The 18773-nt window shown below is 35.6% G+C and overlaps 1 protein-coding gene across 4 annotated transcripts in view; it reads right to left on the bottom strand.

Annotated features, from left to right (window-relative positions):
- ATL2 (atlastin GTPase 2) overlaps positions 1-18773 on the bottom strand; it is a 56731-nt gene that overhangs the window by 11729 nt on the left and 26229 nt on the right. For all 4 annotated transcript variants that reach the window (XM_032352936.1, XM_032352937.1, XM_032352939.1 and 1 more), the window contains 4 exons: positions 5353-5487; positions 4981-5085; positions 1654-1704; positions 1298-1354 (listed from right to left, as the gene is read on the bottom strand). In XM_032352936.1, coding sequence (XP_032208827.1) covers positions 1298-1354; positions 1654-1704; positions 4981-5085; positions 5353-5487 — 348 coding nt within the window. The remainder of the gene's footprint in view (positions 1-1297; positions 1355-1653; positions 1705-4980; positions 5086-5352; positions 5488-18773) is intronic.

Raw genomic sequence — 18773 nt, 5'->3', positions numbered from 1 at the left:
CTGAAAGACCAAATAATCTATTTCTAGACCAACTGATTCTCTTCACAGAAATTTTTACTCATATATGCTTATGTTTCTCAATCTCAGCGCTACTGATTTTCTGAACCAGATAATTCTTAGATGTGCATGGCTGGATGGTAAATACCATTTCTGGCCTCTATGCACTAATGCCAGTATCATTAACCTCCCTCCAAAACTGTGACAACCAAAATGTCTCTAGATATTGGCAAATGTCCCCTGGGTGACAAAATTAACTCAGTTCAGAAAAACTGACATAAGACAAAGAGAGTTTATTTCATCCATATATACAAATAAAGCCATAACCTGCCCAATATCTCATAAAAGTGATCACTTAAGGGGGACAGGAGGGTAAGGTGGCTGGGTAATGGACACCAGGGAGGGTATGTGTTGTGGCGAGCACTGTAAATTGTGTAAGACTGATGAATCGCAGACCTGTACCCCTGAAACAAATAATACATTATGTTAATTTTTTTAAAAAAGTGATCACTTGAGCCACGTAAGACTGAAGCAGGATCGATGTAAACCCACCAACACTAAGAATCACTAACAATGCTGTCACCCAGAAAGGACTTCACATACTGAGAAGTAAATAGGGCGGAGTCATTCTCACAGACTATAACACATCTGAGTAAATAGTACTAATGCCAACTTATAAATTACACTTACTTCAACAAAGAAACTATCTGAAATTAGCTCTGCTTTTTTTTAATTTAAATCTCTGTCACAACAGGACTCCACAGAAGCAAGCAGAGCATATGTTTCTCACATAACTCTACCCAGGTTTATTTTTGACTTAGTATTCTGTACCTGGCATTTAAAAGGAATAAAAACATACAGGGATTGAGGGGGTAATAGGGGAAAGATATAATAAATTGTGAAACCTCTCTGTATGAAACCAAATAAAGAATAACGGGACTAACCTCAACTTGTAATATACCACACACATACACACACAAAAAAACTAATATTTTGTGATAGTTCCCCATGTAAAAAAGAAATTTACATGACTGTCTCAAGTTTAGGAATTGAGTAAAATCTAATTAAGAGTAACATTAACCTCTCAATCTAAGTATTAGCAATCTAACTATATTCATTTGTTCTATCTCCTACTGTTAGCCTACTAATAATAAGGTGGTAATAGCACTAGTTTCAACTCTACTGAATCTGTTGCTAAACAATGAGTTTATTGTAATATCCTCTTATCTTCAGATAAGATAAGGTGGCTTGGAAGCTTTTTACATGTAAGTTTCTAAAAAACGAGAAAATACTTCTTTACCTGAAATGGTTTCTGGTAGATTTCCTCCATTGCAAGTCTGCCGTACTCTGTAAATAACTATTAAAGCAAGTTATTTAAATTAATGCCCCCAAAGAGACTGAAAGAATTGTAAAGCCATTCTATGTCAGAACAGATAGACAACAGAGCCTTTAAAATCATCTGAAAGTCAAGTATTTAATTTTCTAACAGAATGGATATACCTTAAAATTTCTTCTAGTTAAGAAGTTCTGTATCAGTTTAAAACCATATTAATATTGAATTTTCTTACACTGTAATAGGCTTCTAGATGCAAAGTCACAATTAAGTAAGAATTTTATTTTCCATTCTTTGGCACACATTCTTTGAGAAATACATACTTGCAAGTGTTGAAGGTCATCTTCTTGAATGTTCTGAGACAGATTATATACCTGTTAAAACAAAATTGTGTTTTTATTCATTTTTTTAATACCCACCTGTGTATAACTTTACTTGCAGATATGAAGATTATTTTATATGTCAGCACAAATTAATCACTTAGTCATTAGCTTAACCAGTGGCACAAGAAAAAGGATTTTCTCTTTCTTCCTAATGGGATAAAACATTAACGGGAAAGCAGTGGTAGTAAATTATGTAAAAACTATGAACATGTAACACTGTGGTCTAGAAAGTGGGAGACATTTTTACACTTGATCTTAGCCAAAAGACCCAGAAGCAATAAAGCGGGAGACATTTTTAAAAAGTATATTATGTAGTAAGGTTTTTTTTTCTCCTTCTCAAAGTTTCTTTAATGTTATGACATGACCATTTTGAGTGAAAATTGTTTCCACAATTATTTTTCTAAGTTAACGAATGTGAGGGGCATAATTCTACAAAGATATATTCCTCTCTGGTATAATTAATTGTGTGTGTGTGTCTGGATGGATGAATGGATGGATCAACAGATACAGTTTCTAGTTATTTGAGAGGTGCCTTGTCTACCATCAAGTCTACATGGCTCATCTATCTTAGTAATTTAAATTGAAAATTTTAGGACAGCTGAAAAAAAAAACAGTAGGTGGCACTCTTGCCCTTTCTATACAATGTTTTAGGAGGCTTGCCAGGGCAGAGGGCAGAGCCCAGAGCTGAAGGTCTACGTGCTGTCAAGGAAGGGAAACCAGAGAAAAGACTGAATTGCAGAAAAGGTCCAATCCTTCTGAATCAGGTTAAAAAGTGAAACAGGCAGCTGCAAGAGAAAAGTGGGTGTCCACAGATGTCACTTCTGCTGAGAAATAACTTATGTTTAAGAAAACAGGGTTATTCCAAAGATAGAACAATTTGTTCTAACGGCAAGTAAGTGATAATCTAACTGAACCACTTGGAGGTCAAGAATATAGACAGCCAAAATAGGACAGCAAACCTAAAATGACATTCTCAGCTGACTATTTCCAAACATGGTACTTAAAAAGTAATTAATGACTGAGGTGATTATACTAGAGCTAAACTTAAAATCTGAAAGCATGACTACCTATTCTTACCCACGGGGGCCTTAGCTTTTAGAAAACAGGTCGAGATACTTTCATTTTCAGGGCCAGGTTGCAAATGGCAAAAAGAGAAGATTTACTTAATAGATGTTCAACAATTATTTGTTGAAAGAATAAATGACAAGTGATCTATCAACCAGATAATGTATGTAAGGAAGAGAAATGTAGACTCAAAGATGAGGGGGAAAAAATGAAAATTATTTTCACCTTTGTTATTTATGGTTTACAAGGTGTTTTCTTATCCATACCTCATTTAGATCTTATTTCAACCTCCACACAACCATCGCATGCAAAATGGGTAAAAATCCTCATTTTACAGATTATTAAGTGGCAGAGTGGTTTTAAGTAGTTGTCCAAAACCAGGCCTCCTATACTATTGTAAAGTTGAATAAATAAACAAGAGAACACCAAGGTACAAATTTCAGGACAGAGAATTCCCTCAGTATAATTTAAGGCAAGCCACAGAGGCAGCTAATCTGAAACGCACAATGACTGGCTTCTGCTTGCCTCAGGAAAGCAAATGCGCCACCCTGCAAGATCAGAGGAAAATGGCAGAACAAAAAGGAGAAAAGATACTGTAGGGGTCCCCAAAGCATCACTTAACTGGTAGCACCAGAGCTCCCCAACTCTATAAGAAAACAGAAGTCAAGCTGAAAAGTACTCTTTTTTTTTTATCTCATAGTAATATCCAAAATTTGCTTTCCATTCTGACAGCTAGATACTTCAAATTGAGAAAGGAAGGAAATGGAACTTATACAGACTGGACATAAACTCCAGATATGACCAGAAAGTCATACAAAAATTCCAAGACACTGTGACAGTTTCACCTATGATCTATCATCAATAGGAAACATCATATCAGGAGGAGCACATACTTCTATTATTATTCATGTATATACTTCTGGGCTCATCATCACCAGTTAGAGCTAACCATCATACTCAATAAATTCAACCACAGATGATCTCAGGAAAAAGAAAGTAAAGAGATACAAAATGACATGTGGTAACTTAATTCAGTCTGTCAGCCTCAATTATACAGAGAAGAGATGGACTAGCTTCAAAAAGACTAGAACTTGATATAATACCAAATACAATTAAAAGTACAGACTTAAGGGAAAACAGAAGGGATTTTACTAAATTAAACAGTTCCTATAAGTCCTTAGTGTATTACAGAAACAGCACATACACTTCCTAAGTTAGATATGAATTAATTCTTCCACCCTTACCACCATTAGTTCAAATAATCAAGTATTAGTTGTCATACATACCAAGTAGAAAACTAAGTTAGTAAACTTGAGTTTTTTTCTTTATTGGTTTAGCGAAAACATAAAAGATACAGATATACTCTACACCTTAATGTATCTGGGAACCATACGACTGTATTCAATTAAAGACAGCATGCAGTATCTTTTCCTTTAAAAATAAAAAAAATTTTTAAAAGCATAGGAGTGCTTGGATGGCTCAGTAGGGTTAAGCCTCCAACTCTTGGTATCGGCTCGGATCATGGATTTCGGGGCTGTGAGATCGAGCCCCATGTCAGGCTCTGCGCTCAGTGCAGACTGCTTGAGGTTCTGTCTCTACCTCTACCCTACCCCCTTTTCATTTGCTCGTTCTCAAATAAATGAACAAATCTTAAAAAAAAAAAAAAATATATATATATATATATATATATATATATATATATATATATATATCCAGGAACTGGCTATTACTTCCAAACCAGTCAAAAAGTATGAAATTTCACACTGTGAACCAGAAAAGCATGGAATATAAATGACCAATAAGAAATATAAATAACTCTAATTTTAATCCTTTCTTTAATCAAAAACTTTTCTTTCAATGTGGATTTTTTTCAAATTTTTAAATTCTAGTTAGTTAACATATAGTGTAATACTGATTTCAAGAGCAGAAATTTAGTGATTCATCACTTATATGTAACACCCAGTGCTCAAAAAAACAAGTGCACTCCTTAATCTCCATCACCCATTTAGCCCATCCCCCACCCTCCCCTCTAGCAACCCTCAGTTCTCTCTAGTTGAGTCTTCTACAGTTCAGTTTGCTTCCCTCTCTTCCCGCCCCCCCTTGACCTATGTTCATCTGTTTTGTTTTCAAAAAACATTTTAAGAAAGAGCAAAGGTATTAGGATTATCTGAACTGATCATACCACAGCATTTCATGTCTCACCTGGACAGAGCTAGTCATGGTGCTCAGAGCGAACACCGTTGCACAGTCTTTGATAGTTGACTGGCTATCAAAGGCACCCTGGGTATCCATTAGCAGCACAGCCACCTAGGAATTTAAAAGTTTAAAACACTAAGTAAAATACTCACCAATAGTGACTATTAAAACCAAATTTAAAATGATAAATCCCAAAATCAGTAAGTAAGAAAAGTAAGCTAAATATCTCACACATTTTGACATAATAATCCATATATGTTATGTTAAAGTTATCAGACATTAATAGTTCTGTGTTGTTTTGATCTTTAATACCATGAAAAAGCTCAAAAAAATAATATTAAAGAAAAAAAAAAGCAAGAAATATGAACAGTATTTTACTTTTGTTCCATTAGGTCTGTCGATCACAAATACTTCATTCCAAACTTGTATGCCTGTTGTTTCTCTCTCACAACCACCTCGCCATGTAAAGCCAGTCAATGGTTCATTGTTTCCACCAATCCAACTTTGGGAATCCTGTCAAAGTCAAGCATAAGTGTAAAATAAAACACAAAAAATTAAGAACTAAGGAGAAGTATAAGAAATCACCCATTCTTTATTTTACAGATGAGGCATGTAAGTACATCAAGATAAAATACACCATAACATTACACATGTAGTTACAAAAGTGATCACAAATCTCATCTGAGGCTTTTTGTCCTAAAGTTGTAGTCTCCTACAAACTGAACCTTCTCAAATCTCGTATTTTTCACTCTTTACTTTTCTAGGTTCAGTGAGGTCATACCCACTTTTCCCCATTTTGAAGATTTGCTATGTTTAAAAATCATAAAAAGTAGCTACCAGCTATTGTGACATCTCCTCATACATAGAAGCAAAACTAAGTTCCAGAAAGAATAGCTGTCAGAAAAGCACTGCTCTCTTAGAATAGCTTATACTAAAATGTTTTCACACTGCCTTAATTTTCTCTTTAAAATATATCAAGTTTAAAAATAACCACAATACTTGCTTGGAACCTGATTCAAACAATCCAATTGGTTTTGGGGTTTTTTTGTTGTTGTTTTGTTTTTTTTTAAAAAAAGGAAAGAAAGAAAGAAAGATAAGCCTTTTTCAAAACCAAAAGGAAAATCTGATCCCAGACATGGTGTTTTACTAGGCAGTACTTGATTGCTTGGTGTGGTAACAGTATTGTAAGTAATACTAACAATAGCAAAGTTCAAAAAAATATACCTGGCATTTGCTTTAAAATATTCCAGCAAAAACTGAAAGGGCAGGGAAGTATACAGATGAAGTAAGACCAACAAAATGTTGACACATATACTGCGGTTCATTATACTTTCCTATCTTTGGGTTAAGTTTAAAATTTCCCACAATAAAATGTCCTAACTAAAACCACAGGGTCAACAGCTATAATTAAACACTGTGAAATAATATAAAAGTTCATATACTCTAAGATAATTATCTGGAAAATTAATTCTGGAACATAATAAATGAGTAAGTTCACCAAGTATCAAGACCCCTATACTTTAGCCCACATACCCTTTACTCAAAGAACCCCACAGGAAAAATTCCTATTTCAGAAATACTTCTAATAAGCTTAGATACATAGTCCAAAACAGATAACGAAGCTCACATTATCAGTAAAGATGTTTAGGGCAGGCTCAATGAGGGATGAAGCAATTTGTGAAAAGCAGATTTAAGGTGGAAAAAAAAAGTAGACACCTAAATGTGAAGATCAGCCTTAAACTTCAAACAATCTCTAATGATTATTATTCCACAAAACTCCCATCCCCAGTAGGTTACCAATCTTATCAATTATAAAATTCTCTTGGACTCTTCTTCACTTTTCAGTATCTTAAGGCCCCCTCGGCTCTCTATTGATGACAAAGCTGCCACATGACACAACTCCATTCACATTATATACTTAGGACTTATGCTTCTGTAGGGACCCTTCACAGGATTAGAGGAATAATGGTACCCCCTAAATAAGCACAATGGTGGTCTTGCCCCTGGACTATATTTTAGATGCTCTAAATAGGTCTTCCTGCACCTCCATGCTATGCTCTCCAACCCATTCCCCCAAAGTCACTTAATTTTCTCAACAAGAATTAGAATCATGCTACTGTCCTAAAAAGTCCCTCTTCGGGGGTGCCGAGATGGCTCAGTCAGTTAAGCACCTGACTCTTGGTTTCAACTCAGGTCCTGATCTCACATGGTGAAATCAGCCCTGAATCAGGCTCTGCACTCAGCAGGTAGTCTGCCTGAAGATTCTCCCCCTCTGCCCCCCCACTCCACTCTCTCTCAAATAAAATCTTTAAAAAAAAAACAAAAAAAAAAGTCATCTGCAGTTCCCCCATTTACCTATAGAACCACTGAGAGATCTGTTGCATACAATCCACCTTCAATTTACTTTTCCAACCTCTGCTCCTATATACCCTATAGTCCACTAACACACAACACAAATTTCTACCATACCAAAATGACCACTATTCCAAATATGTATGTAGTTTAGCATATCTATACCTTTGTTCCACCTGTTCTCTGCCTGGCCTAAGCCAGCATTCAAGAAACTCCAACTCTTCTGAACTCCTAAAAAATACTGCTGACACTACAGGTGGTTATCTTTACAACATTGCATTGCGCTACATTTCTTGTGTTAAGTCTTAAGAGCACACACTATAAATTCCAACTGTTTACCGAACAGCTCCTACCAAAGTGTCTTACACCATTTTTGGCTCTCACATGTGGCTTCTCATTCCCTACTCAACAAATTGATTACTTTTAAAAGGTCCAACCTATATGCATAATTTAAAAGAATCCACCCTTTAGATAAATCAGTTTTTATTCTGCATTTCACTTATCTGTCTTATTTCTCTATCTCCTCTATGAGAATGTAAGTTCCGTAAGGAAGGAAGTTTCGCCTGTTTTCTCCCCCCTCAAAACACAGAACAGTATACCCAGGACACAGAATAATGCCTGGCTATAGCAGGCACTCAAAATATATGTTCAACAAATGAACACGTAAAAAAATTTTAATTACTAAGCTTAACAGTGTGTTTCCTTTGGAGCACGGGTAAGAGATATGGAAGAAATATGTCCCTTTTATTATTCCTAAAAACAATTACACAGATAGCAAATATCAATTTTAAAAAGTAGATTGCCCTAAATCACAGGCTAACATGTTTGTTAATTTTACCCTCTCAAAAACTTTAAAAAGAATTGAGGTCTCAAAAGAAAAAAATTCTATTGTCTATATATCACCTTTTCTTAGTCAACCCTGTAATAGAATGTTTAAAAACCACCGATTAGTCAATAAAATGATGAAGGAGTGCCTTGGTGGCTCAGTCAGTTGGGCCTCTGACTCCTGGTTTCAGCTCAAGTCATGATCTCATGGGTCATGAGATCTAGCCCCAAGTCAGGCTCCTAAAGGGAACCTGCTTAAGATCCTCTCCCTCTGCCCCTCCCCCCAACTAATGTGCATTCTCTTTCTAAAATAAATATTTTTAAAGAAAAAAAAAAAAGAACGACAGGTTTAAAACTTGAAGTTAAGAAGCCTATCACTGTATCATAAAGAATACTGGTACCTTCCATAAAATACATTTATACATTCACTCAGCAAGTACTCACTGAATGTCTACCACATTCCAGCTACTGTTCAGGTTCGAGGACTACAGCACTGCACAAGAACATACATTCCTGCCCTGCAGGAGCATTCCAGTGAATTCTAGAAGCAGCCTCACTGAAAATAGATACTGTTTGTCATAAGGTACTAAAAATAAATCTAAGAAATGAAAAACAGTAAACTGTTGCCATTTACTACTGTGGAGACCAAAAAAAAAAAAAAAAAAGCCTTAAAATTCAAAATTCCAAAAATAATCTTAGCCCTCCAGTAAAATAAAAGTTCTTTAAAAATGAATCTTAATGGTAATAGGTAATCTGAAAACACCTGAATTTTAAATATAGTCCAATACTATAGTAAATAAACATAAGGTCTTGCCAAAAGACTTACCAATGTAATGTAATTGTCAACAATAAAGAACCCCTACCTACTCTAAATAATAAGAAACAAATTCTTATTTTACCATAGGAAAGATAACATTCCCTAGCAACAAAGTAAAACAACAGCTAGGTGAACTTTAAAAAACACAAGAGCTGGTAGTCCAGCCAGGTCTGCATGTGTCAGAACACATACAACTCCTGTTTGCAGACCCACATGCTTCAAAGGATGGACTGGAAGAATAAAGGCCATAATAACTTATCATAGCTGTGAGGAAAAATAACAAAAGGGATGAAATTAAAGATTTAAGTAACACTACAATAAAAGAAAGAAATCCTTCTTAGTTGAGAGACATTCTCCACAAATGCACCATGGATGAAAATCTTAATCTTGTAAATCTACCTAATTTAGGAGGTAGGTTATAAACGATCAACACCCAAGTTGTGGATACAATATACACATTCTAACCACCAAGCATCATTTACTATTTTCGTATCAATATGTAAGAATACCCTGCAAGTCCTAGAACAAATTAAGAAACATTAGAGTCTTAGAACAGTTTAAAATTGTCTAACATCTTACCTAAGCCCATGTCTAAGTCCTCCTCTCTTCTGAGGCTAGACAAATAGGTAACATTATGACTGACCCAAATCCCAAGCTCAGACAAAGGATAACTCTATCTACTTAGGTACACACTCAACAAGAATTAAAATAGAAAATCTACGGTTAAAAAGATATCCTTAACTTTGAAGACATTTTAAAATGTCCAATTACCAACAGACTTCTAGCTAACCTCCCATAGAAAATGACAGGCTAAGTCTAAAATTCATATGGAATTGCAAGGGACTTAGAATAGATCACCTTCCTTTATTATTTTTTAGAACAGACAACCTAAAAAAAAACAAAATAAGAGGACTCTCACTTCTTCATTTGAAAACTTACTAAAGACCAACAGTAATCGACAGTCAGGTCCTGGCATTAAGAACAGATATATAGACCAATGAAATAAAACTGAGAGTCCAGAAATAAACTCACATGTCTATTATCAACTAATTTTCAACAAAAAGTGCCAAGACATTCAATGGAAGAAAGAATAGCCTTTCTAATAAATGGTGCTTAGACAACTGGATAGGCACATACAAAAGAACTGAAGCTAGATCCTTACCTATTTCTATTATTATTATAATATACTCATATAATTAGTGAAAGATTGTATTACTATTCATATAATCACAGCATTAGTTATAACCCAATGCCATATGGGTTATTAGTTATAACCCATATGTCCATTAACTGATAAAATGGATAAATAAAATCTATGTCTATACAATTAAGTATTAATCAGTCTTAAAAAGTAATGAAGCACCATAATGCTACAACATAAATGAACCTTTGAAACATTACGCTGGGGGCACAAGGGTGGCTCAGTTGGTTAAGCATTTGCCTTGGGCTCTGTCTTGATCTCAGGGTCCTGGGATCAAGTTGAGAGTCAGGCTGCCTGCTCAGTGGAGAGTCTGCTTCTCCCTCTTCTTCTGCCCCTCAATCCCCACTCATCCTCTCTCTTAAATAAATCTTTAAAAAAAAAAATTATGCTAAGTGAAAGAAATCAGTCACCAAGACCATGTATGGTATGATTCCATTTATGTGTATGTCCAGAACAGGCAAATGTATAGAGACAGAAAACAAATTGATAGTCCCTTAGGGCCAGAGATTTGGGGTTGGGGAAGAAGTTATAGTTAAAGGGTATAGGACTTCATTTTTCTCATTCTGAGGTGATAAAAATGTTCAAAAATTGATTGGGATGATAGTTGTACAACTCTAACATACTAAAGACTATGAACCTGTGCAGTTTAAATGCATGTATTATATGGTATGTGAATTATATCTCAATAAAGCTGTTAAAAGAAAAACCAAAAATCAAATACACTTAGAATACAAAAGCTTAACAAAGACTCCCTGTCAAACAAAATCCATCAATATACTACAGAAGTCTAGGAAGAAAAGGAATGTCCACTGGAGGAGCTGCTGTATCTCTCCATGTACTAATGCAGTATGTCATAAAGCCTATGGCTAGAACATTTTTTAAAATATTTTTAATTAATCTCTATACCCAATATGGGACTCAAACTTTCAACCTCAAGATCAAAGAGTCTCACGTTCTACTAAGCCAGCCAGATAACCCTAATCTTGCCTTTTTTTTTTTTTTTTTTGAAGATTTCTTTCCTTAAGAGAGCTAGCCAGTGTGTAAGAGCGCAGGAGGGGAAGAGAAAGGGAGAGAGAAAATCCTCAAGCAGATGCTCCACTGAGCACAGAGAAGAACACCGGGCTCAATCCCAGGACCCTGAGACCATGACCCCCAGCCAAAATCAAGAGCGGCTGTTTAACCAACTGAACCATTCGGGTGCCCCTAAACTTGCTTTCTTATTAAAGGATTACGGTGAGCATTACTGAAGTGTCTATACAAAATGCATCCTATTGGTTACTTTAAAATATGTGTAAGAAAGTAATGTTTCACAGTGAGAACAAAACATTGCCTAAGTTCAACACAAAATTGTTTGGGAAAATGAGGGAAAGCAGCAGGGAGTTAATGACTTCTAAAAAGTATTCTTAAAAAGTATTCTTCAGGGGCACCTGGGTGGCTCAGTGAGTTAACCCTCTGCCTTTGGCTCGGGACATGATCTCAGGGTCCTGGGATCAAGACCCTCATCAGTGTCTCTGCTCAGCCGGGAGCCTGCTTTCTCCTCTGTCTCTGCCTGATGCTCTGCCTATTTGTGGTCTCTGTCAAATAAATAATCTTTTTTTTTTTTTTTTTAAAAAAAAAAAGGGTATTCTTCAGGGGCTCAGTGGGTTAAAGCCTCTACCTTCAGCTCAGGTCATGATCTCAGGGTCCTGGGATCAAGCCCCACATCAGGCTCTCTGCTTGGCGGGGAACCTGCTTCCTCCTCTCTCTCTGCCTGCTTCTCTGCCTACCTGTGACCTCTCCCTTTGTGTCAAATAAATAAAATCTTTAAAAAAAAGTATTCTTCAAAAAGTTAATATTAATATAAAAGGAACTTAAATTACACAAGACTGTTTAACTCCCTAAATATCTTAAAGCTGTGTTTGAGTAATCAGTATTTACATTAACAGTCTATTACTTCAGATATCCTTCAATAAATGACCTAAATGAAATCAAGCACTTTAGATACAGTAAATTTTAAAGATTTTTTTTATTTTTATTTATTTGACAGAACACAAGTAGGCAGAGAGGCAGGCAGAGAGAGAGGAGGAAGCAGGCTCCCCGCTGAGCAGAGAGCCCGATGCGGGACTCGATCCCAGGACCCTGAGATCATGACCCGAGCCGAAGGCAGCGGCTTAACCCACTGAGCCACCCAGGCGCCCGAAACAGTAAATTTTAACTTAAAAGGAACACAGACTTCAAAATGGAAAAATATCTGTTGGAACAAATAATTTATGTTCTCCCAAGTCCAAATATATGATGATACAGGTACCCTAATTTTGATGATAATACACACAGCAGGCAGTACATACATTCAAGGCTTAAAGTTAGAGAGGTGTTTTCGAAGACTACAAATGACAGCACATTTTTTAGGGAACAGATTCAGGAATGCAACCAAGAAAGTCTCTCCCAAAACACTGCTATAAGTACTTTGAACAATATATTGTAGACTCCTCCATCGCCTCTGCTTCCGATTCCTCTAGCTTTGGCAACATTTGGTGAAGTTTTTCTAACTGCAATTACTCATACTAATTTTAAACCTGCACATGAGAGAACGGAAGATTAGTTTCAACCCAGAAATCAAAATCTAGGAGGATAAAAAAGTCAGTGTGCAAATGAAAAAAAATAGTTCACAGATCACATAACCTCTATACCCAACCCCTCAGCTTATATTCAGGGATAAAAATAAGCCCACCAATGCTTATTTTCCTTTTTGAAATTCTGATCAAATTTTGCTGGCTTCTTGCATATACTGCTTCACTTGCATTAAGTGAAATATATAAAAGCTTCTTCAGTTAAAGTAGTAATTAAATGGATGGGCTAAATTTCTACATTAAATGTGGCAACAGTTTTATAAGCATGAACCTATAAAGAGTAAGATGATGGCTAAAAACTTAGAAAATGCATACCTATCAGAACAGCTAAAATTAAGAAGACTGACAATACTGTTCCTCAGATGTATTAAGAGGGGAGCCTGCTTCCTCCTCTCTCTGCCTGCCTCTCTGCCTGCTTGTGATCTCTCCCTGTCAAATAAATAAATAAAATCTTAAAAAAAAAAAAAAAAAGAATGTAAAACTCTTACATTGCTCATGGAAGTACAAATTGGTAAAGCCAATTTGGAAAAATTTTGGCAGTCCCTACTACAGTTAAATGGGCATTATGGACCTAGCATTTCTACTCCTGGGAATATATCCAACAGAAGTAAGTATTTATGTTGCCAAGACTTGTACAAGAAAGTTCATGGTAGCTTTATTCGTAACAGACAAAAATTATAAATAATCCGTATGTCTATCAAAAGGAGTGAATTGTGGTATCTTCATCCAATGCAACACCACTCAGCAGTAACAAACAATTACTGATGCATTAATAACATGGAAAAATCTCTTGGATTCAATGTTGAATGAATGAAACCAGACACAAGAGTGCATACTTTATGATTACATTTATATGAAGTTCAAGAGTCGATAAAACTAATCTACGGTGATGTAAGTCAAGATGGTGGTCGGACTCTCAATGTTAAAGATAGGAATACCTGGCAAAATGAGACAGCATTCTAGAATGCTGGTCGTGTTCTCTTTCTTGATCCAAATGGCAGTGGTTACATAAGTACAGGTACATAAAAACTCACTGGCTATACTAAGGTTTATGCACTCTGTTGTATATAAGTTACACCACACACAAAAATAATAATAATAATAATAATAAAATAACCCTAGGAAGAAATTTTTTAAAATATTGTTCTTCCTCTAAATGCATTTTATTTTGAAGATTTTATTTGACAGAGAGACAGTGAGAGAGGGAATACAAGCCAGGGGGAGTGGGAGAGAGAGGAGCAGGCTTCCTGCAGAGCAGGGAGCCTGACACAGGGCTCAATCCCAGGACCCTGGGATCATGACCTGAGCCAAATGCAGTCACTTAACGACTGAGCCACCCAGGTGCCCCTCTAAATACATTTCCTTCTTAGAAAAGAACAGGAAACAAACCACATTTTTCTCCATGCATTCAAACATCTCCCACAAATCTCACATCTCAGACATTGTTAGCTTTAGGAAAAAAAGATGAAATCAAGTTCAACATCTGATATGGCCAAGTTAGAGATATCTGTGCTTTTGGCAAATTATATGCAGCAGCACATATGATCCTTAAAGATAGTTCTTATTAATGATCTCTGGAAGCCATTCAGGGAACAACTCTTTAAAAAGTAAAAAATAAAAACTACATACAGTTTCCCTTAAAATGTCTTTAGTAATTATGCTATAAATGGAGTCAAAACTCTACTCATTAAGCATAGATACCAGTGGGGAGCAAAACAAGTTAGCAGGCATGCACTCTGTCAGTCTGTCTCAACTACGGAAGTAAACATTGAAAAGTGACCATTTATAAAAGAACAGTTCAGTGTAGGTATGGAAAGGGACCCAACATCATTTTATATAGCGGTTTTAAAAATAAAGACTTTGGAATCGAACTGCCTGGTTTGGATCTTACCCTTGCCAGGTATGTCCTTTGTGCCTCGTTTCTACAACCATCAAGCTGAAATACTAAAAGACCGCATAGGGTTAATGTGAATACTGAGTGAGATAGTACCTATTAAATACTCAGTAATCAAAATACCTAGAAATCGGTAATGATTCAAAAACTGGTATCTTAAAAGATAATCTATACCTCCTCTTGGAAGAATACATCATCTATGAGCTGCTCTTACCAAAAAGTCAAACCTGAGTCTGATCAAGTCCTCAGCATTAACACGCATAGGACAAAGGAACATGTAAAGTATACCAATGGAATAAAAATCAGTAAATCCAGACTAGGGAAGACCAACAACCAGGTTCTTCAACAAATTAACTGCCAAGAATAAAGAGATGGAGGGAAGCCTTAAAAAGAGTTTAAAAATGCTTTAAAGGCCACCAATCACAATGTGGACCTCATTTGGTTCAATCTTGACTCAAAACAAACTGTTAAAAATTTAAAAATTAAAACATCTGAGTCAACTGGAAAGCAGATCCCTTGTATTACCTAACAAGGAATTTGCTTTTATGTATGGTATTACTGTAATGTCCAAAAGGCCCCTTATCTTTAAAGAGAGATATATACTGAAATACTGACAAATGAAATTATGTATCTGGACATACTTCAAAACAACACATAAGGTATGGAATGAGTTGGGGTTTAAATAAAATGAGATTGAGTTGATAACTAAATACATGAGCACTCATTATACTATTATCTACTTTTACCTGTGTTAAAAATTCTTCATAATGTTTCTTAAAAAACAGAGAATGATATAAAACTGCAAGCAACCCTATACACAATTAAGATTCTATCCAGAAGAGTTCAGTAACAGCTCTCACTATTGCTTAATGTTTAATAAGTCCCAAGTATTAAGTTTTACAGACATAAAGATTAAAGATTTTCATCTTTAATTATTAAGTTTTACAGACATAACTTAATTCTAAATTAAGTTGTGACCTTCCTAAACTGATTCCTGAAACTGAAATTACTTTTACATGATAACTTTTGATCAGAAATAACGAAACACAAACTTTTATGGGATGATTTCATTCATGTAAAGTTCAAAAACAGGCAAAACCAGTCTGTGGTATGACAGTTTAGTGTAGCAGTTATCTTTTGGGGTAGTTATGAGCTGGGGGGTAAATATTAAATGGAAGCGATATAACAAGTGGAGGGTAAGGTTCTATATCCTCGTCTGGGTAGTGGTAATATGGATATATATATATAAAAATATATATATATGTAAAATTTCAGCAAGCCATACACTTACGATCTGGGTACTTCCCTGTATATAAATTATACTTCAGGAAAAAAAAGAAAAAATATATTTACCTGAACTATTCCCCTAACAACCAAATCAGCATTAGAAAGGGAAAAGTATAAAATACTTGAGTGTATATACATTTAATTAGCAAGGAAAAGTCATCCTCTCTCCCACCATTACCACCTATTTTGTCTCTCATTACAGATTTTCATCTTCTCTTGTGTAACTCCCTACTTCTATAAACGAAATCATGGTTTTTTAAATACTGACATACTAGGGGGGCCTGGGTGGCTCAGTGGGTTAAGCCTCTGCCTTCGGGTCGGGTCATGATCTCGGGAGGCCTGGGTTCGAGACCCAAGTCAGGCTCTCTGCTCAGCGGGGAGCCTGCCGCCTGCCTCTCTGTCTACTTGCGATCTCTATCAAATAAATAAAATTTTTTAAATAAATAAATACTGACATACTAAACCTGATCGTTCTCACATAAATTTTTTGTAATTATTTCATCTGTAGCTTTTTGAGAATGACTTTTACAAGTGATAAATATTCTACTTACAAATTATTAGGTTCACCAACAATAACTGAATTTCTGTGGTATTCCTCATATATGGCATTCATAGCAAATGTTAAGTGATATCCTTCTAAGTTCAAAATGTTTTCCCACATTATGAATTCAAGAATTAGTAATTTTAGTGACCCTCTCATATCTTGTATTTCATGGTAAAAGTTTAACTATAGTAACTGATCAATTCCAATACACAAGGAGATTTTATTCTAGAAAAATGTTTAGTTCACCTCTTAAGTTTACAAAAAGATGGTTAACTTCTTTCCTCCTATACTTCTGAAAATCTATTTTCAATATACAAGTGGCAGCTCAAAAAAACAAACACATGCACACTAAGAAGCTATTTACTTCACAAGAATGAGACCTACAAATCAGAATTTCCCCTATAATTTGGAAATGTTTGATAAACACCTCAGAATATTCTTAGTTTTAAGAACTTAAATACTGAAGTTTTCATTTTTGTCCAACAGAAACGAGCTCACATTTAAACTTGTATTATTACTTTATTAATTACTCAGAATGAGAACAGTCATCTATTTCTAAATCATGAAGTAAAATATTTATATTTAGCTCCTTTAGTGAACTGCACCCTTACATAAATTGACTCAGGTTAATAAAGAGGACATACAAAGTCAGTGTAAGCCACTACTCATCTCCTACCTTCTTCAGCTGGCATTCCACCTCTGCAGGCAGATATGGTTCATGAAATAAATTCAGAACTAATCACTGTGACTTCTCCTTCTTTACTTTCATTCTCGAGGAAAAGCATGACCCACCACTGAATCAGTGTAAGTAGAGGCATGCTATCCCCAAAATCAGACAATGTTTAATGTCATTTTTAATTAACAGAATAATATTATTTATACCAGAAATTCTATATGGAAACCTTATCAATGAAAATTAGTAAAAACATTTCAGCTTAGAGGCCACTAACTAGGTATATAACTTCACTCAGGCCCTCATAACCTTCCTGTGGCTCCAGTGTCTCCCTCAGGAAAAGGGAAAGCATTATTTCAGAGACTGCAAAAACATGACCCTGTGTGGGCTGCTACTCCCCCTCTGAACAACCACTACTAATAGATCAGACATGTATTCAGAAATGGCACCTGAGGTGAAATTTATCTGTCACTGCTAGGCAAGTGATCTATGCTTTCTTCCCCTTTGAACATTTGTCTGTGACCCACTTGGAATTAAATACATTTGCACTACACAGATCAGACATACGTATATATATACAATATACACAAGCTAATTTAAGGAGTTAGAACCTCAATTATCATCTTTAAATGGACACTCCATCTTTAAATAGACATTCTTTTTTTAGAGTATGTCACTATTTATTCATTTTTCTATTTCAGATGTAAAACTATGAGAAATAATCAAGTCTAAATGGATGAAATACTGAATCTTTCTCAATTTGCTAAACATGCACAACAGTGTTATTTAATTTGAACTACATTCTTGATACTGAGGCATACCTGACCGTGTCTGAGGCAAATCCTATGACAACAATTTACTGAAAAGCTTCCTGGAAAATCAACTAGGAATGTTTACCGTGTTACTTATCTTAGGGCAGATGCACACGCAGTTACAGACTGATATAGAACTCGTAAAGGTGAGCACCCTGACATGTGTTTAAACAATTACATAATTCTGTCAAAGTGTTATTTCTAGCATCTTCATGTAGTTTCTGAATGTCAAACGCCCCCTGTAGAAAGTTCTTCCGCCTAAGTACTCCATTCCAAATTTCCAATTCCTCCTTCTTTGTCCCTATCAAATTCTCACCCCCTCAACCCAACTCTCAACTGTTAGAAGAACACTCTGATTCAAGTGATATTATTTTGTGCTTTTTTTTTCAAGGGAGAAAGCCAAAATCAGGGAGGGAGAGGGAAATAACAATTGCTTAGTACCATTAAAAAGTGAAAAAACTGTGGAGAAAGGGAGAGTCATTGGTCAAAACAGAAAACAAATGCTTACTATGGGCCAATTAATGTGTTAGGTGAGGTAGATGTAGTAATTAAGGTAAGACACTCTCCTGGCAGAGATTAAACTGGCCAGGAATAATAAGTAACTAAAGCAGTATCAATGAAACAAATAACTTGTGTCATGAAAGTTGGATATAACATAGTCTTAAAAATCAGAGAAGGCCTCAGGGCAACCTGCTGACTCAGTCCTAGAACATGCAACTCTTGATCTCAGGGTTGTGAGTTCAAGCCCCATGTTGGGCACAGAGTCTACTTTAAAAAAAAAAAAA

The sequence above is a fragment of the Mustela erminea genome, chromosome 7 (genome assembly GCF_009829155.1).
Source record: "Mustela erminea isolate mMusErm1 chromosome 7, mMusErm1.Pri, whole genome shotgun sequence".
Taxonomy (NCBI): domain Eukaryota; kingdom Metazoa; phylum Chordata; class Mammalia; order Carnivora; family Mustelidae; genus Mustela; species Mustela erminea.
The sequence above is the reverse complement of the archived record's forward strand: the minus strand, read 5'-3'. Positions and strand labels throughout refer to the sequence as shown.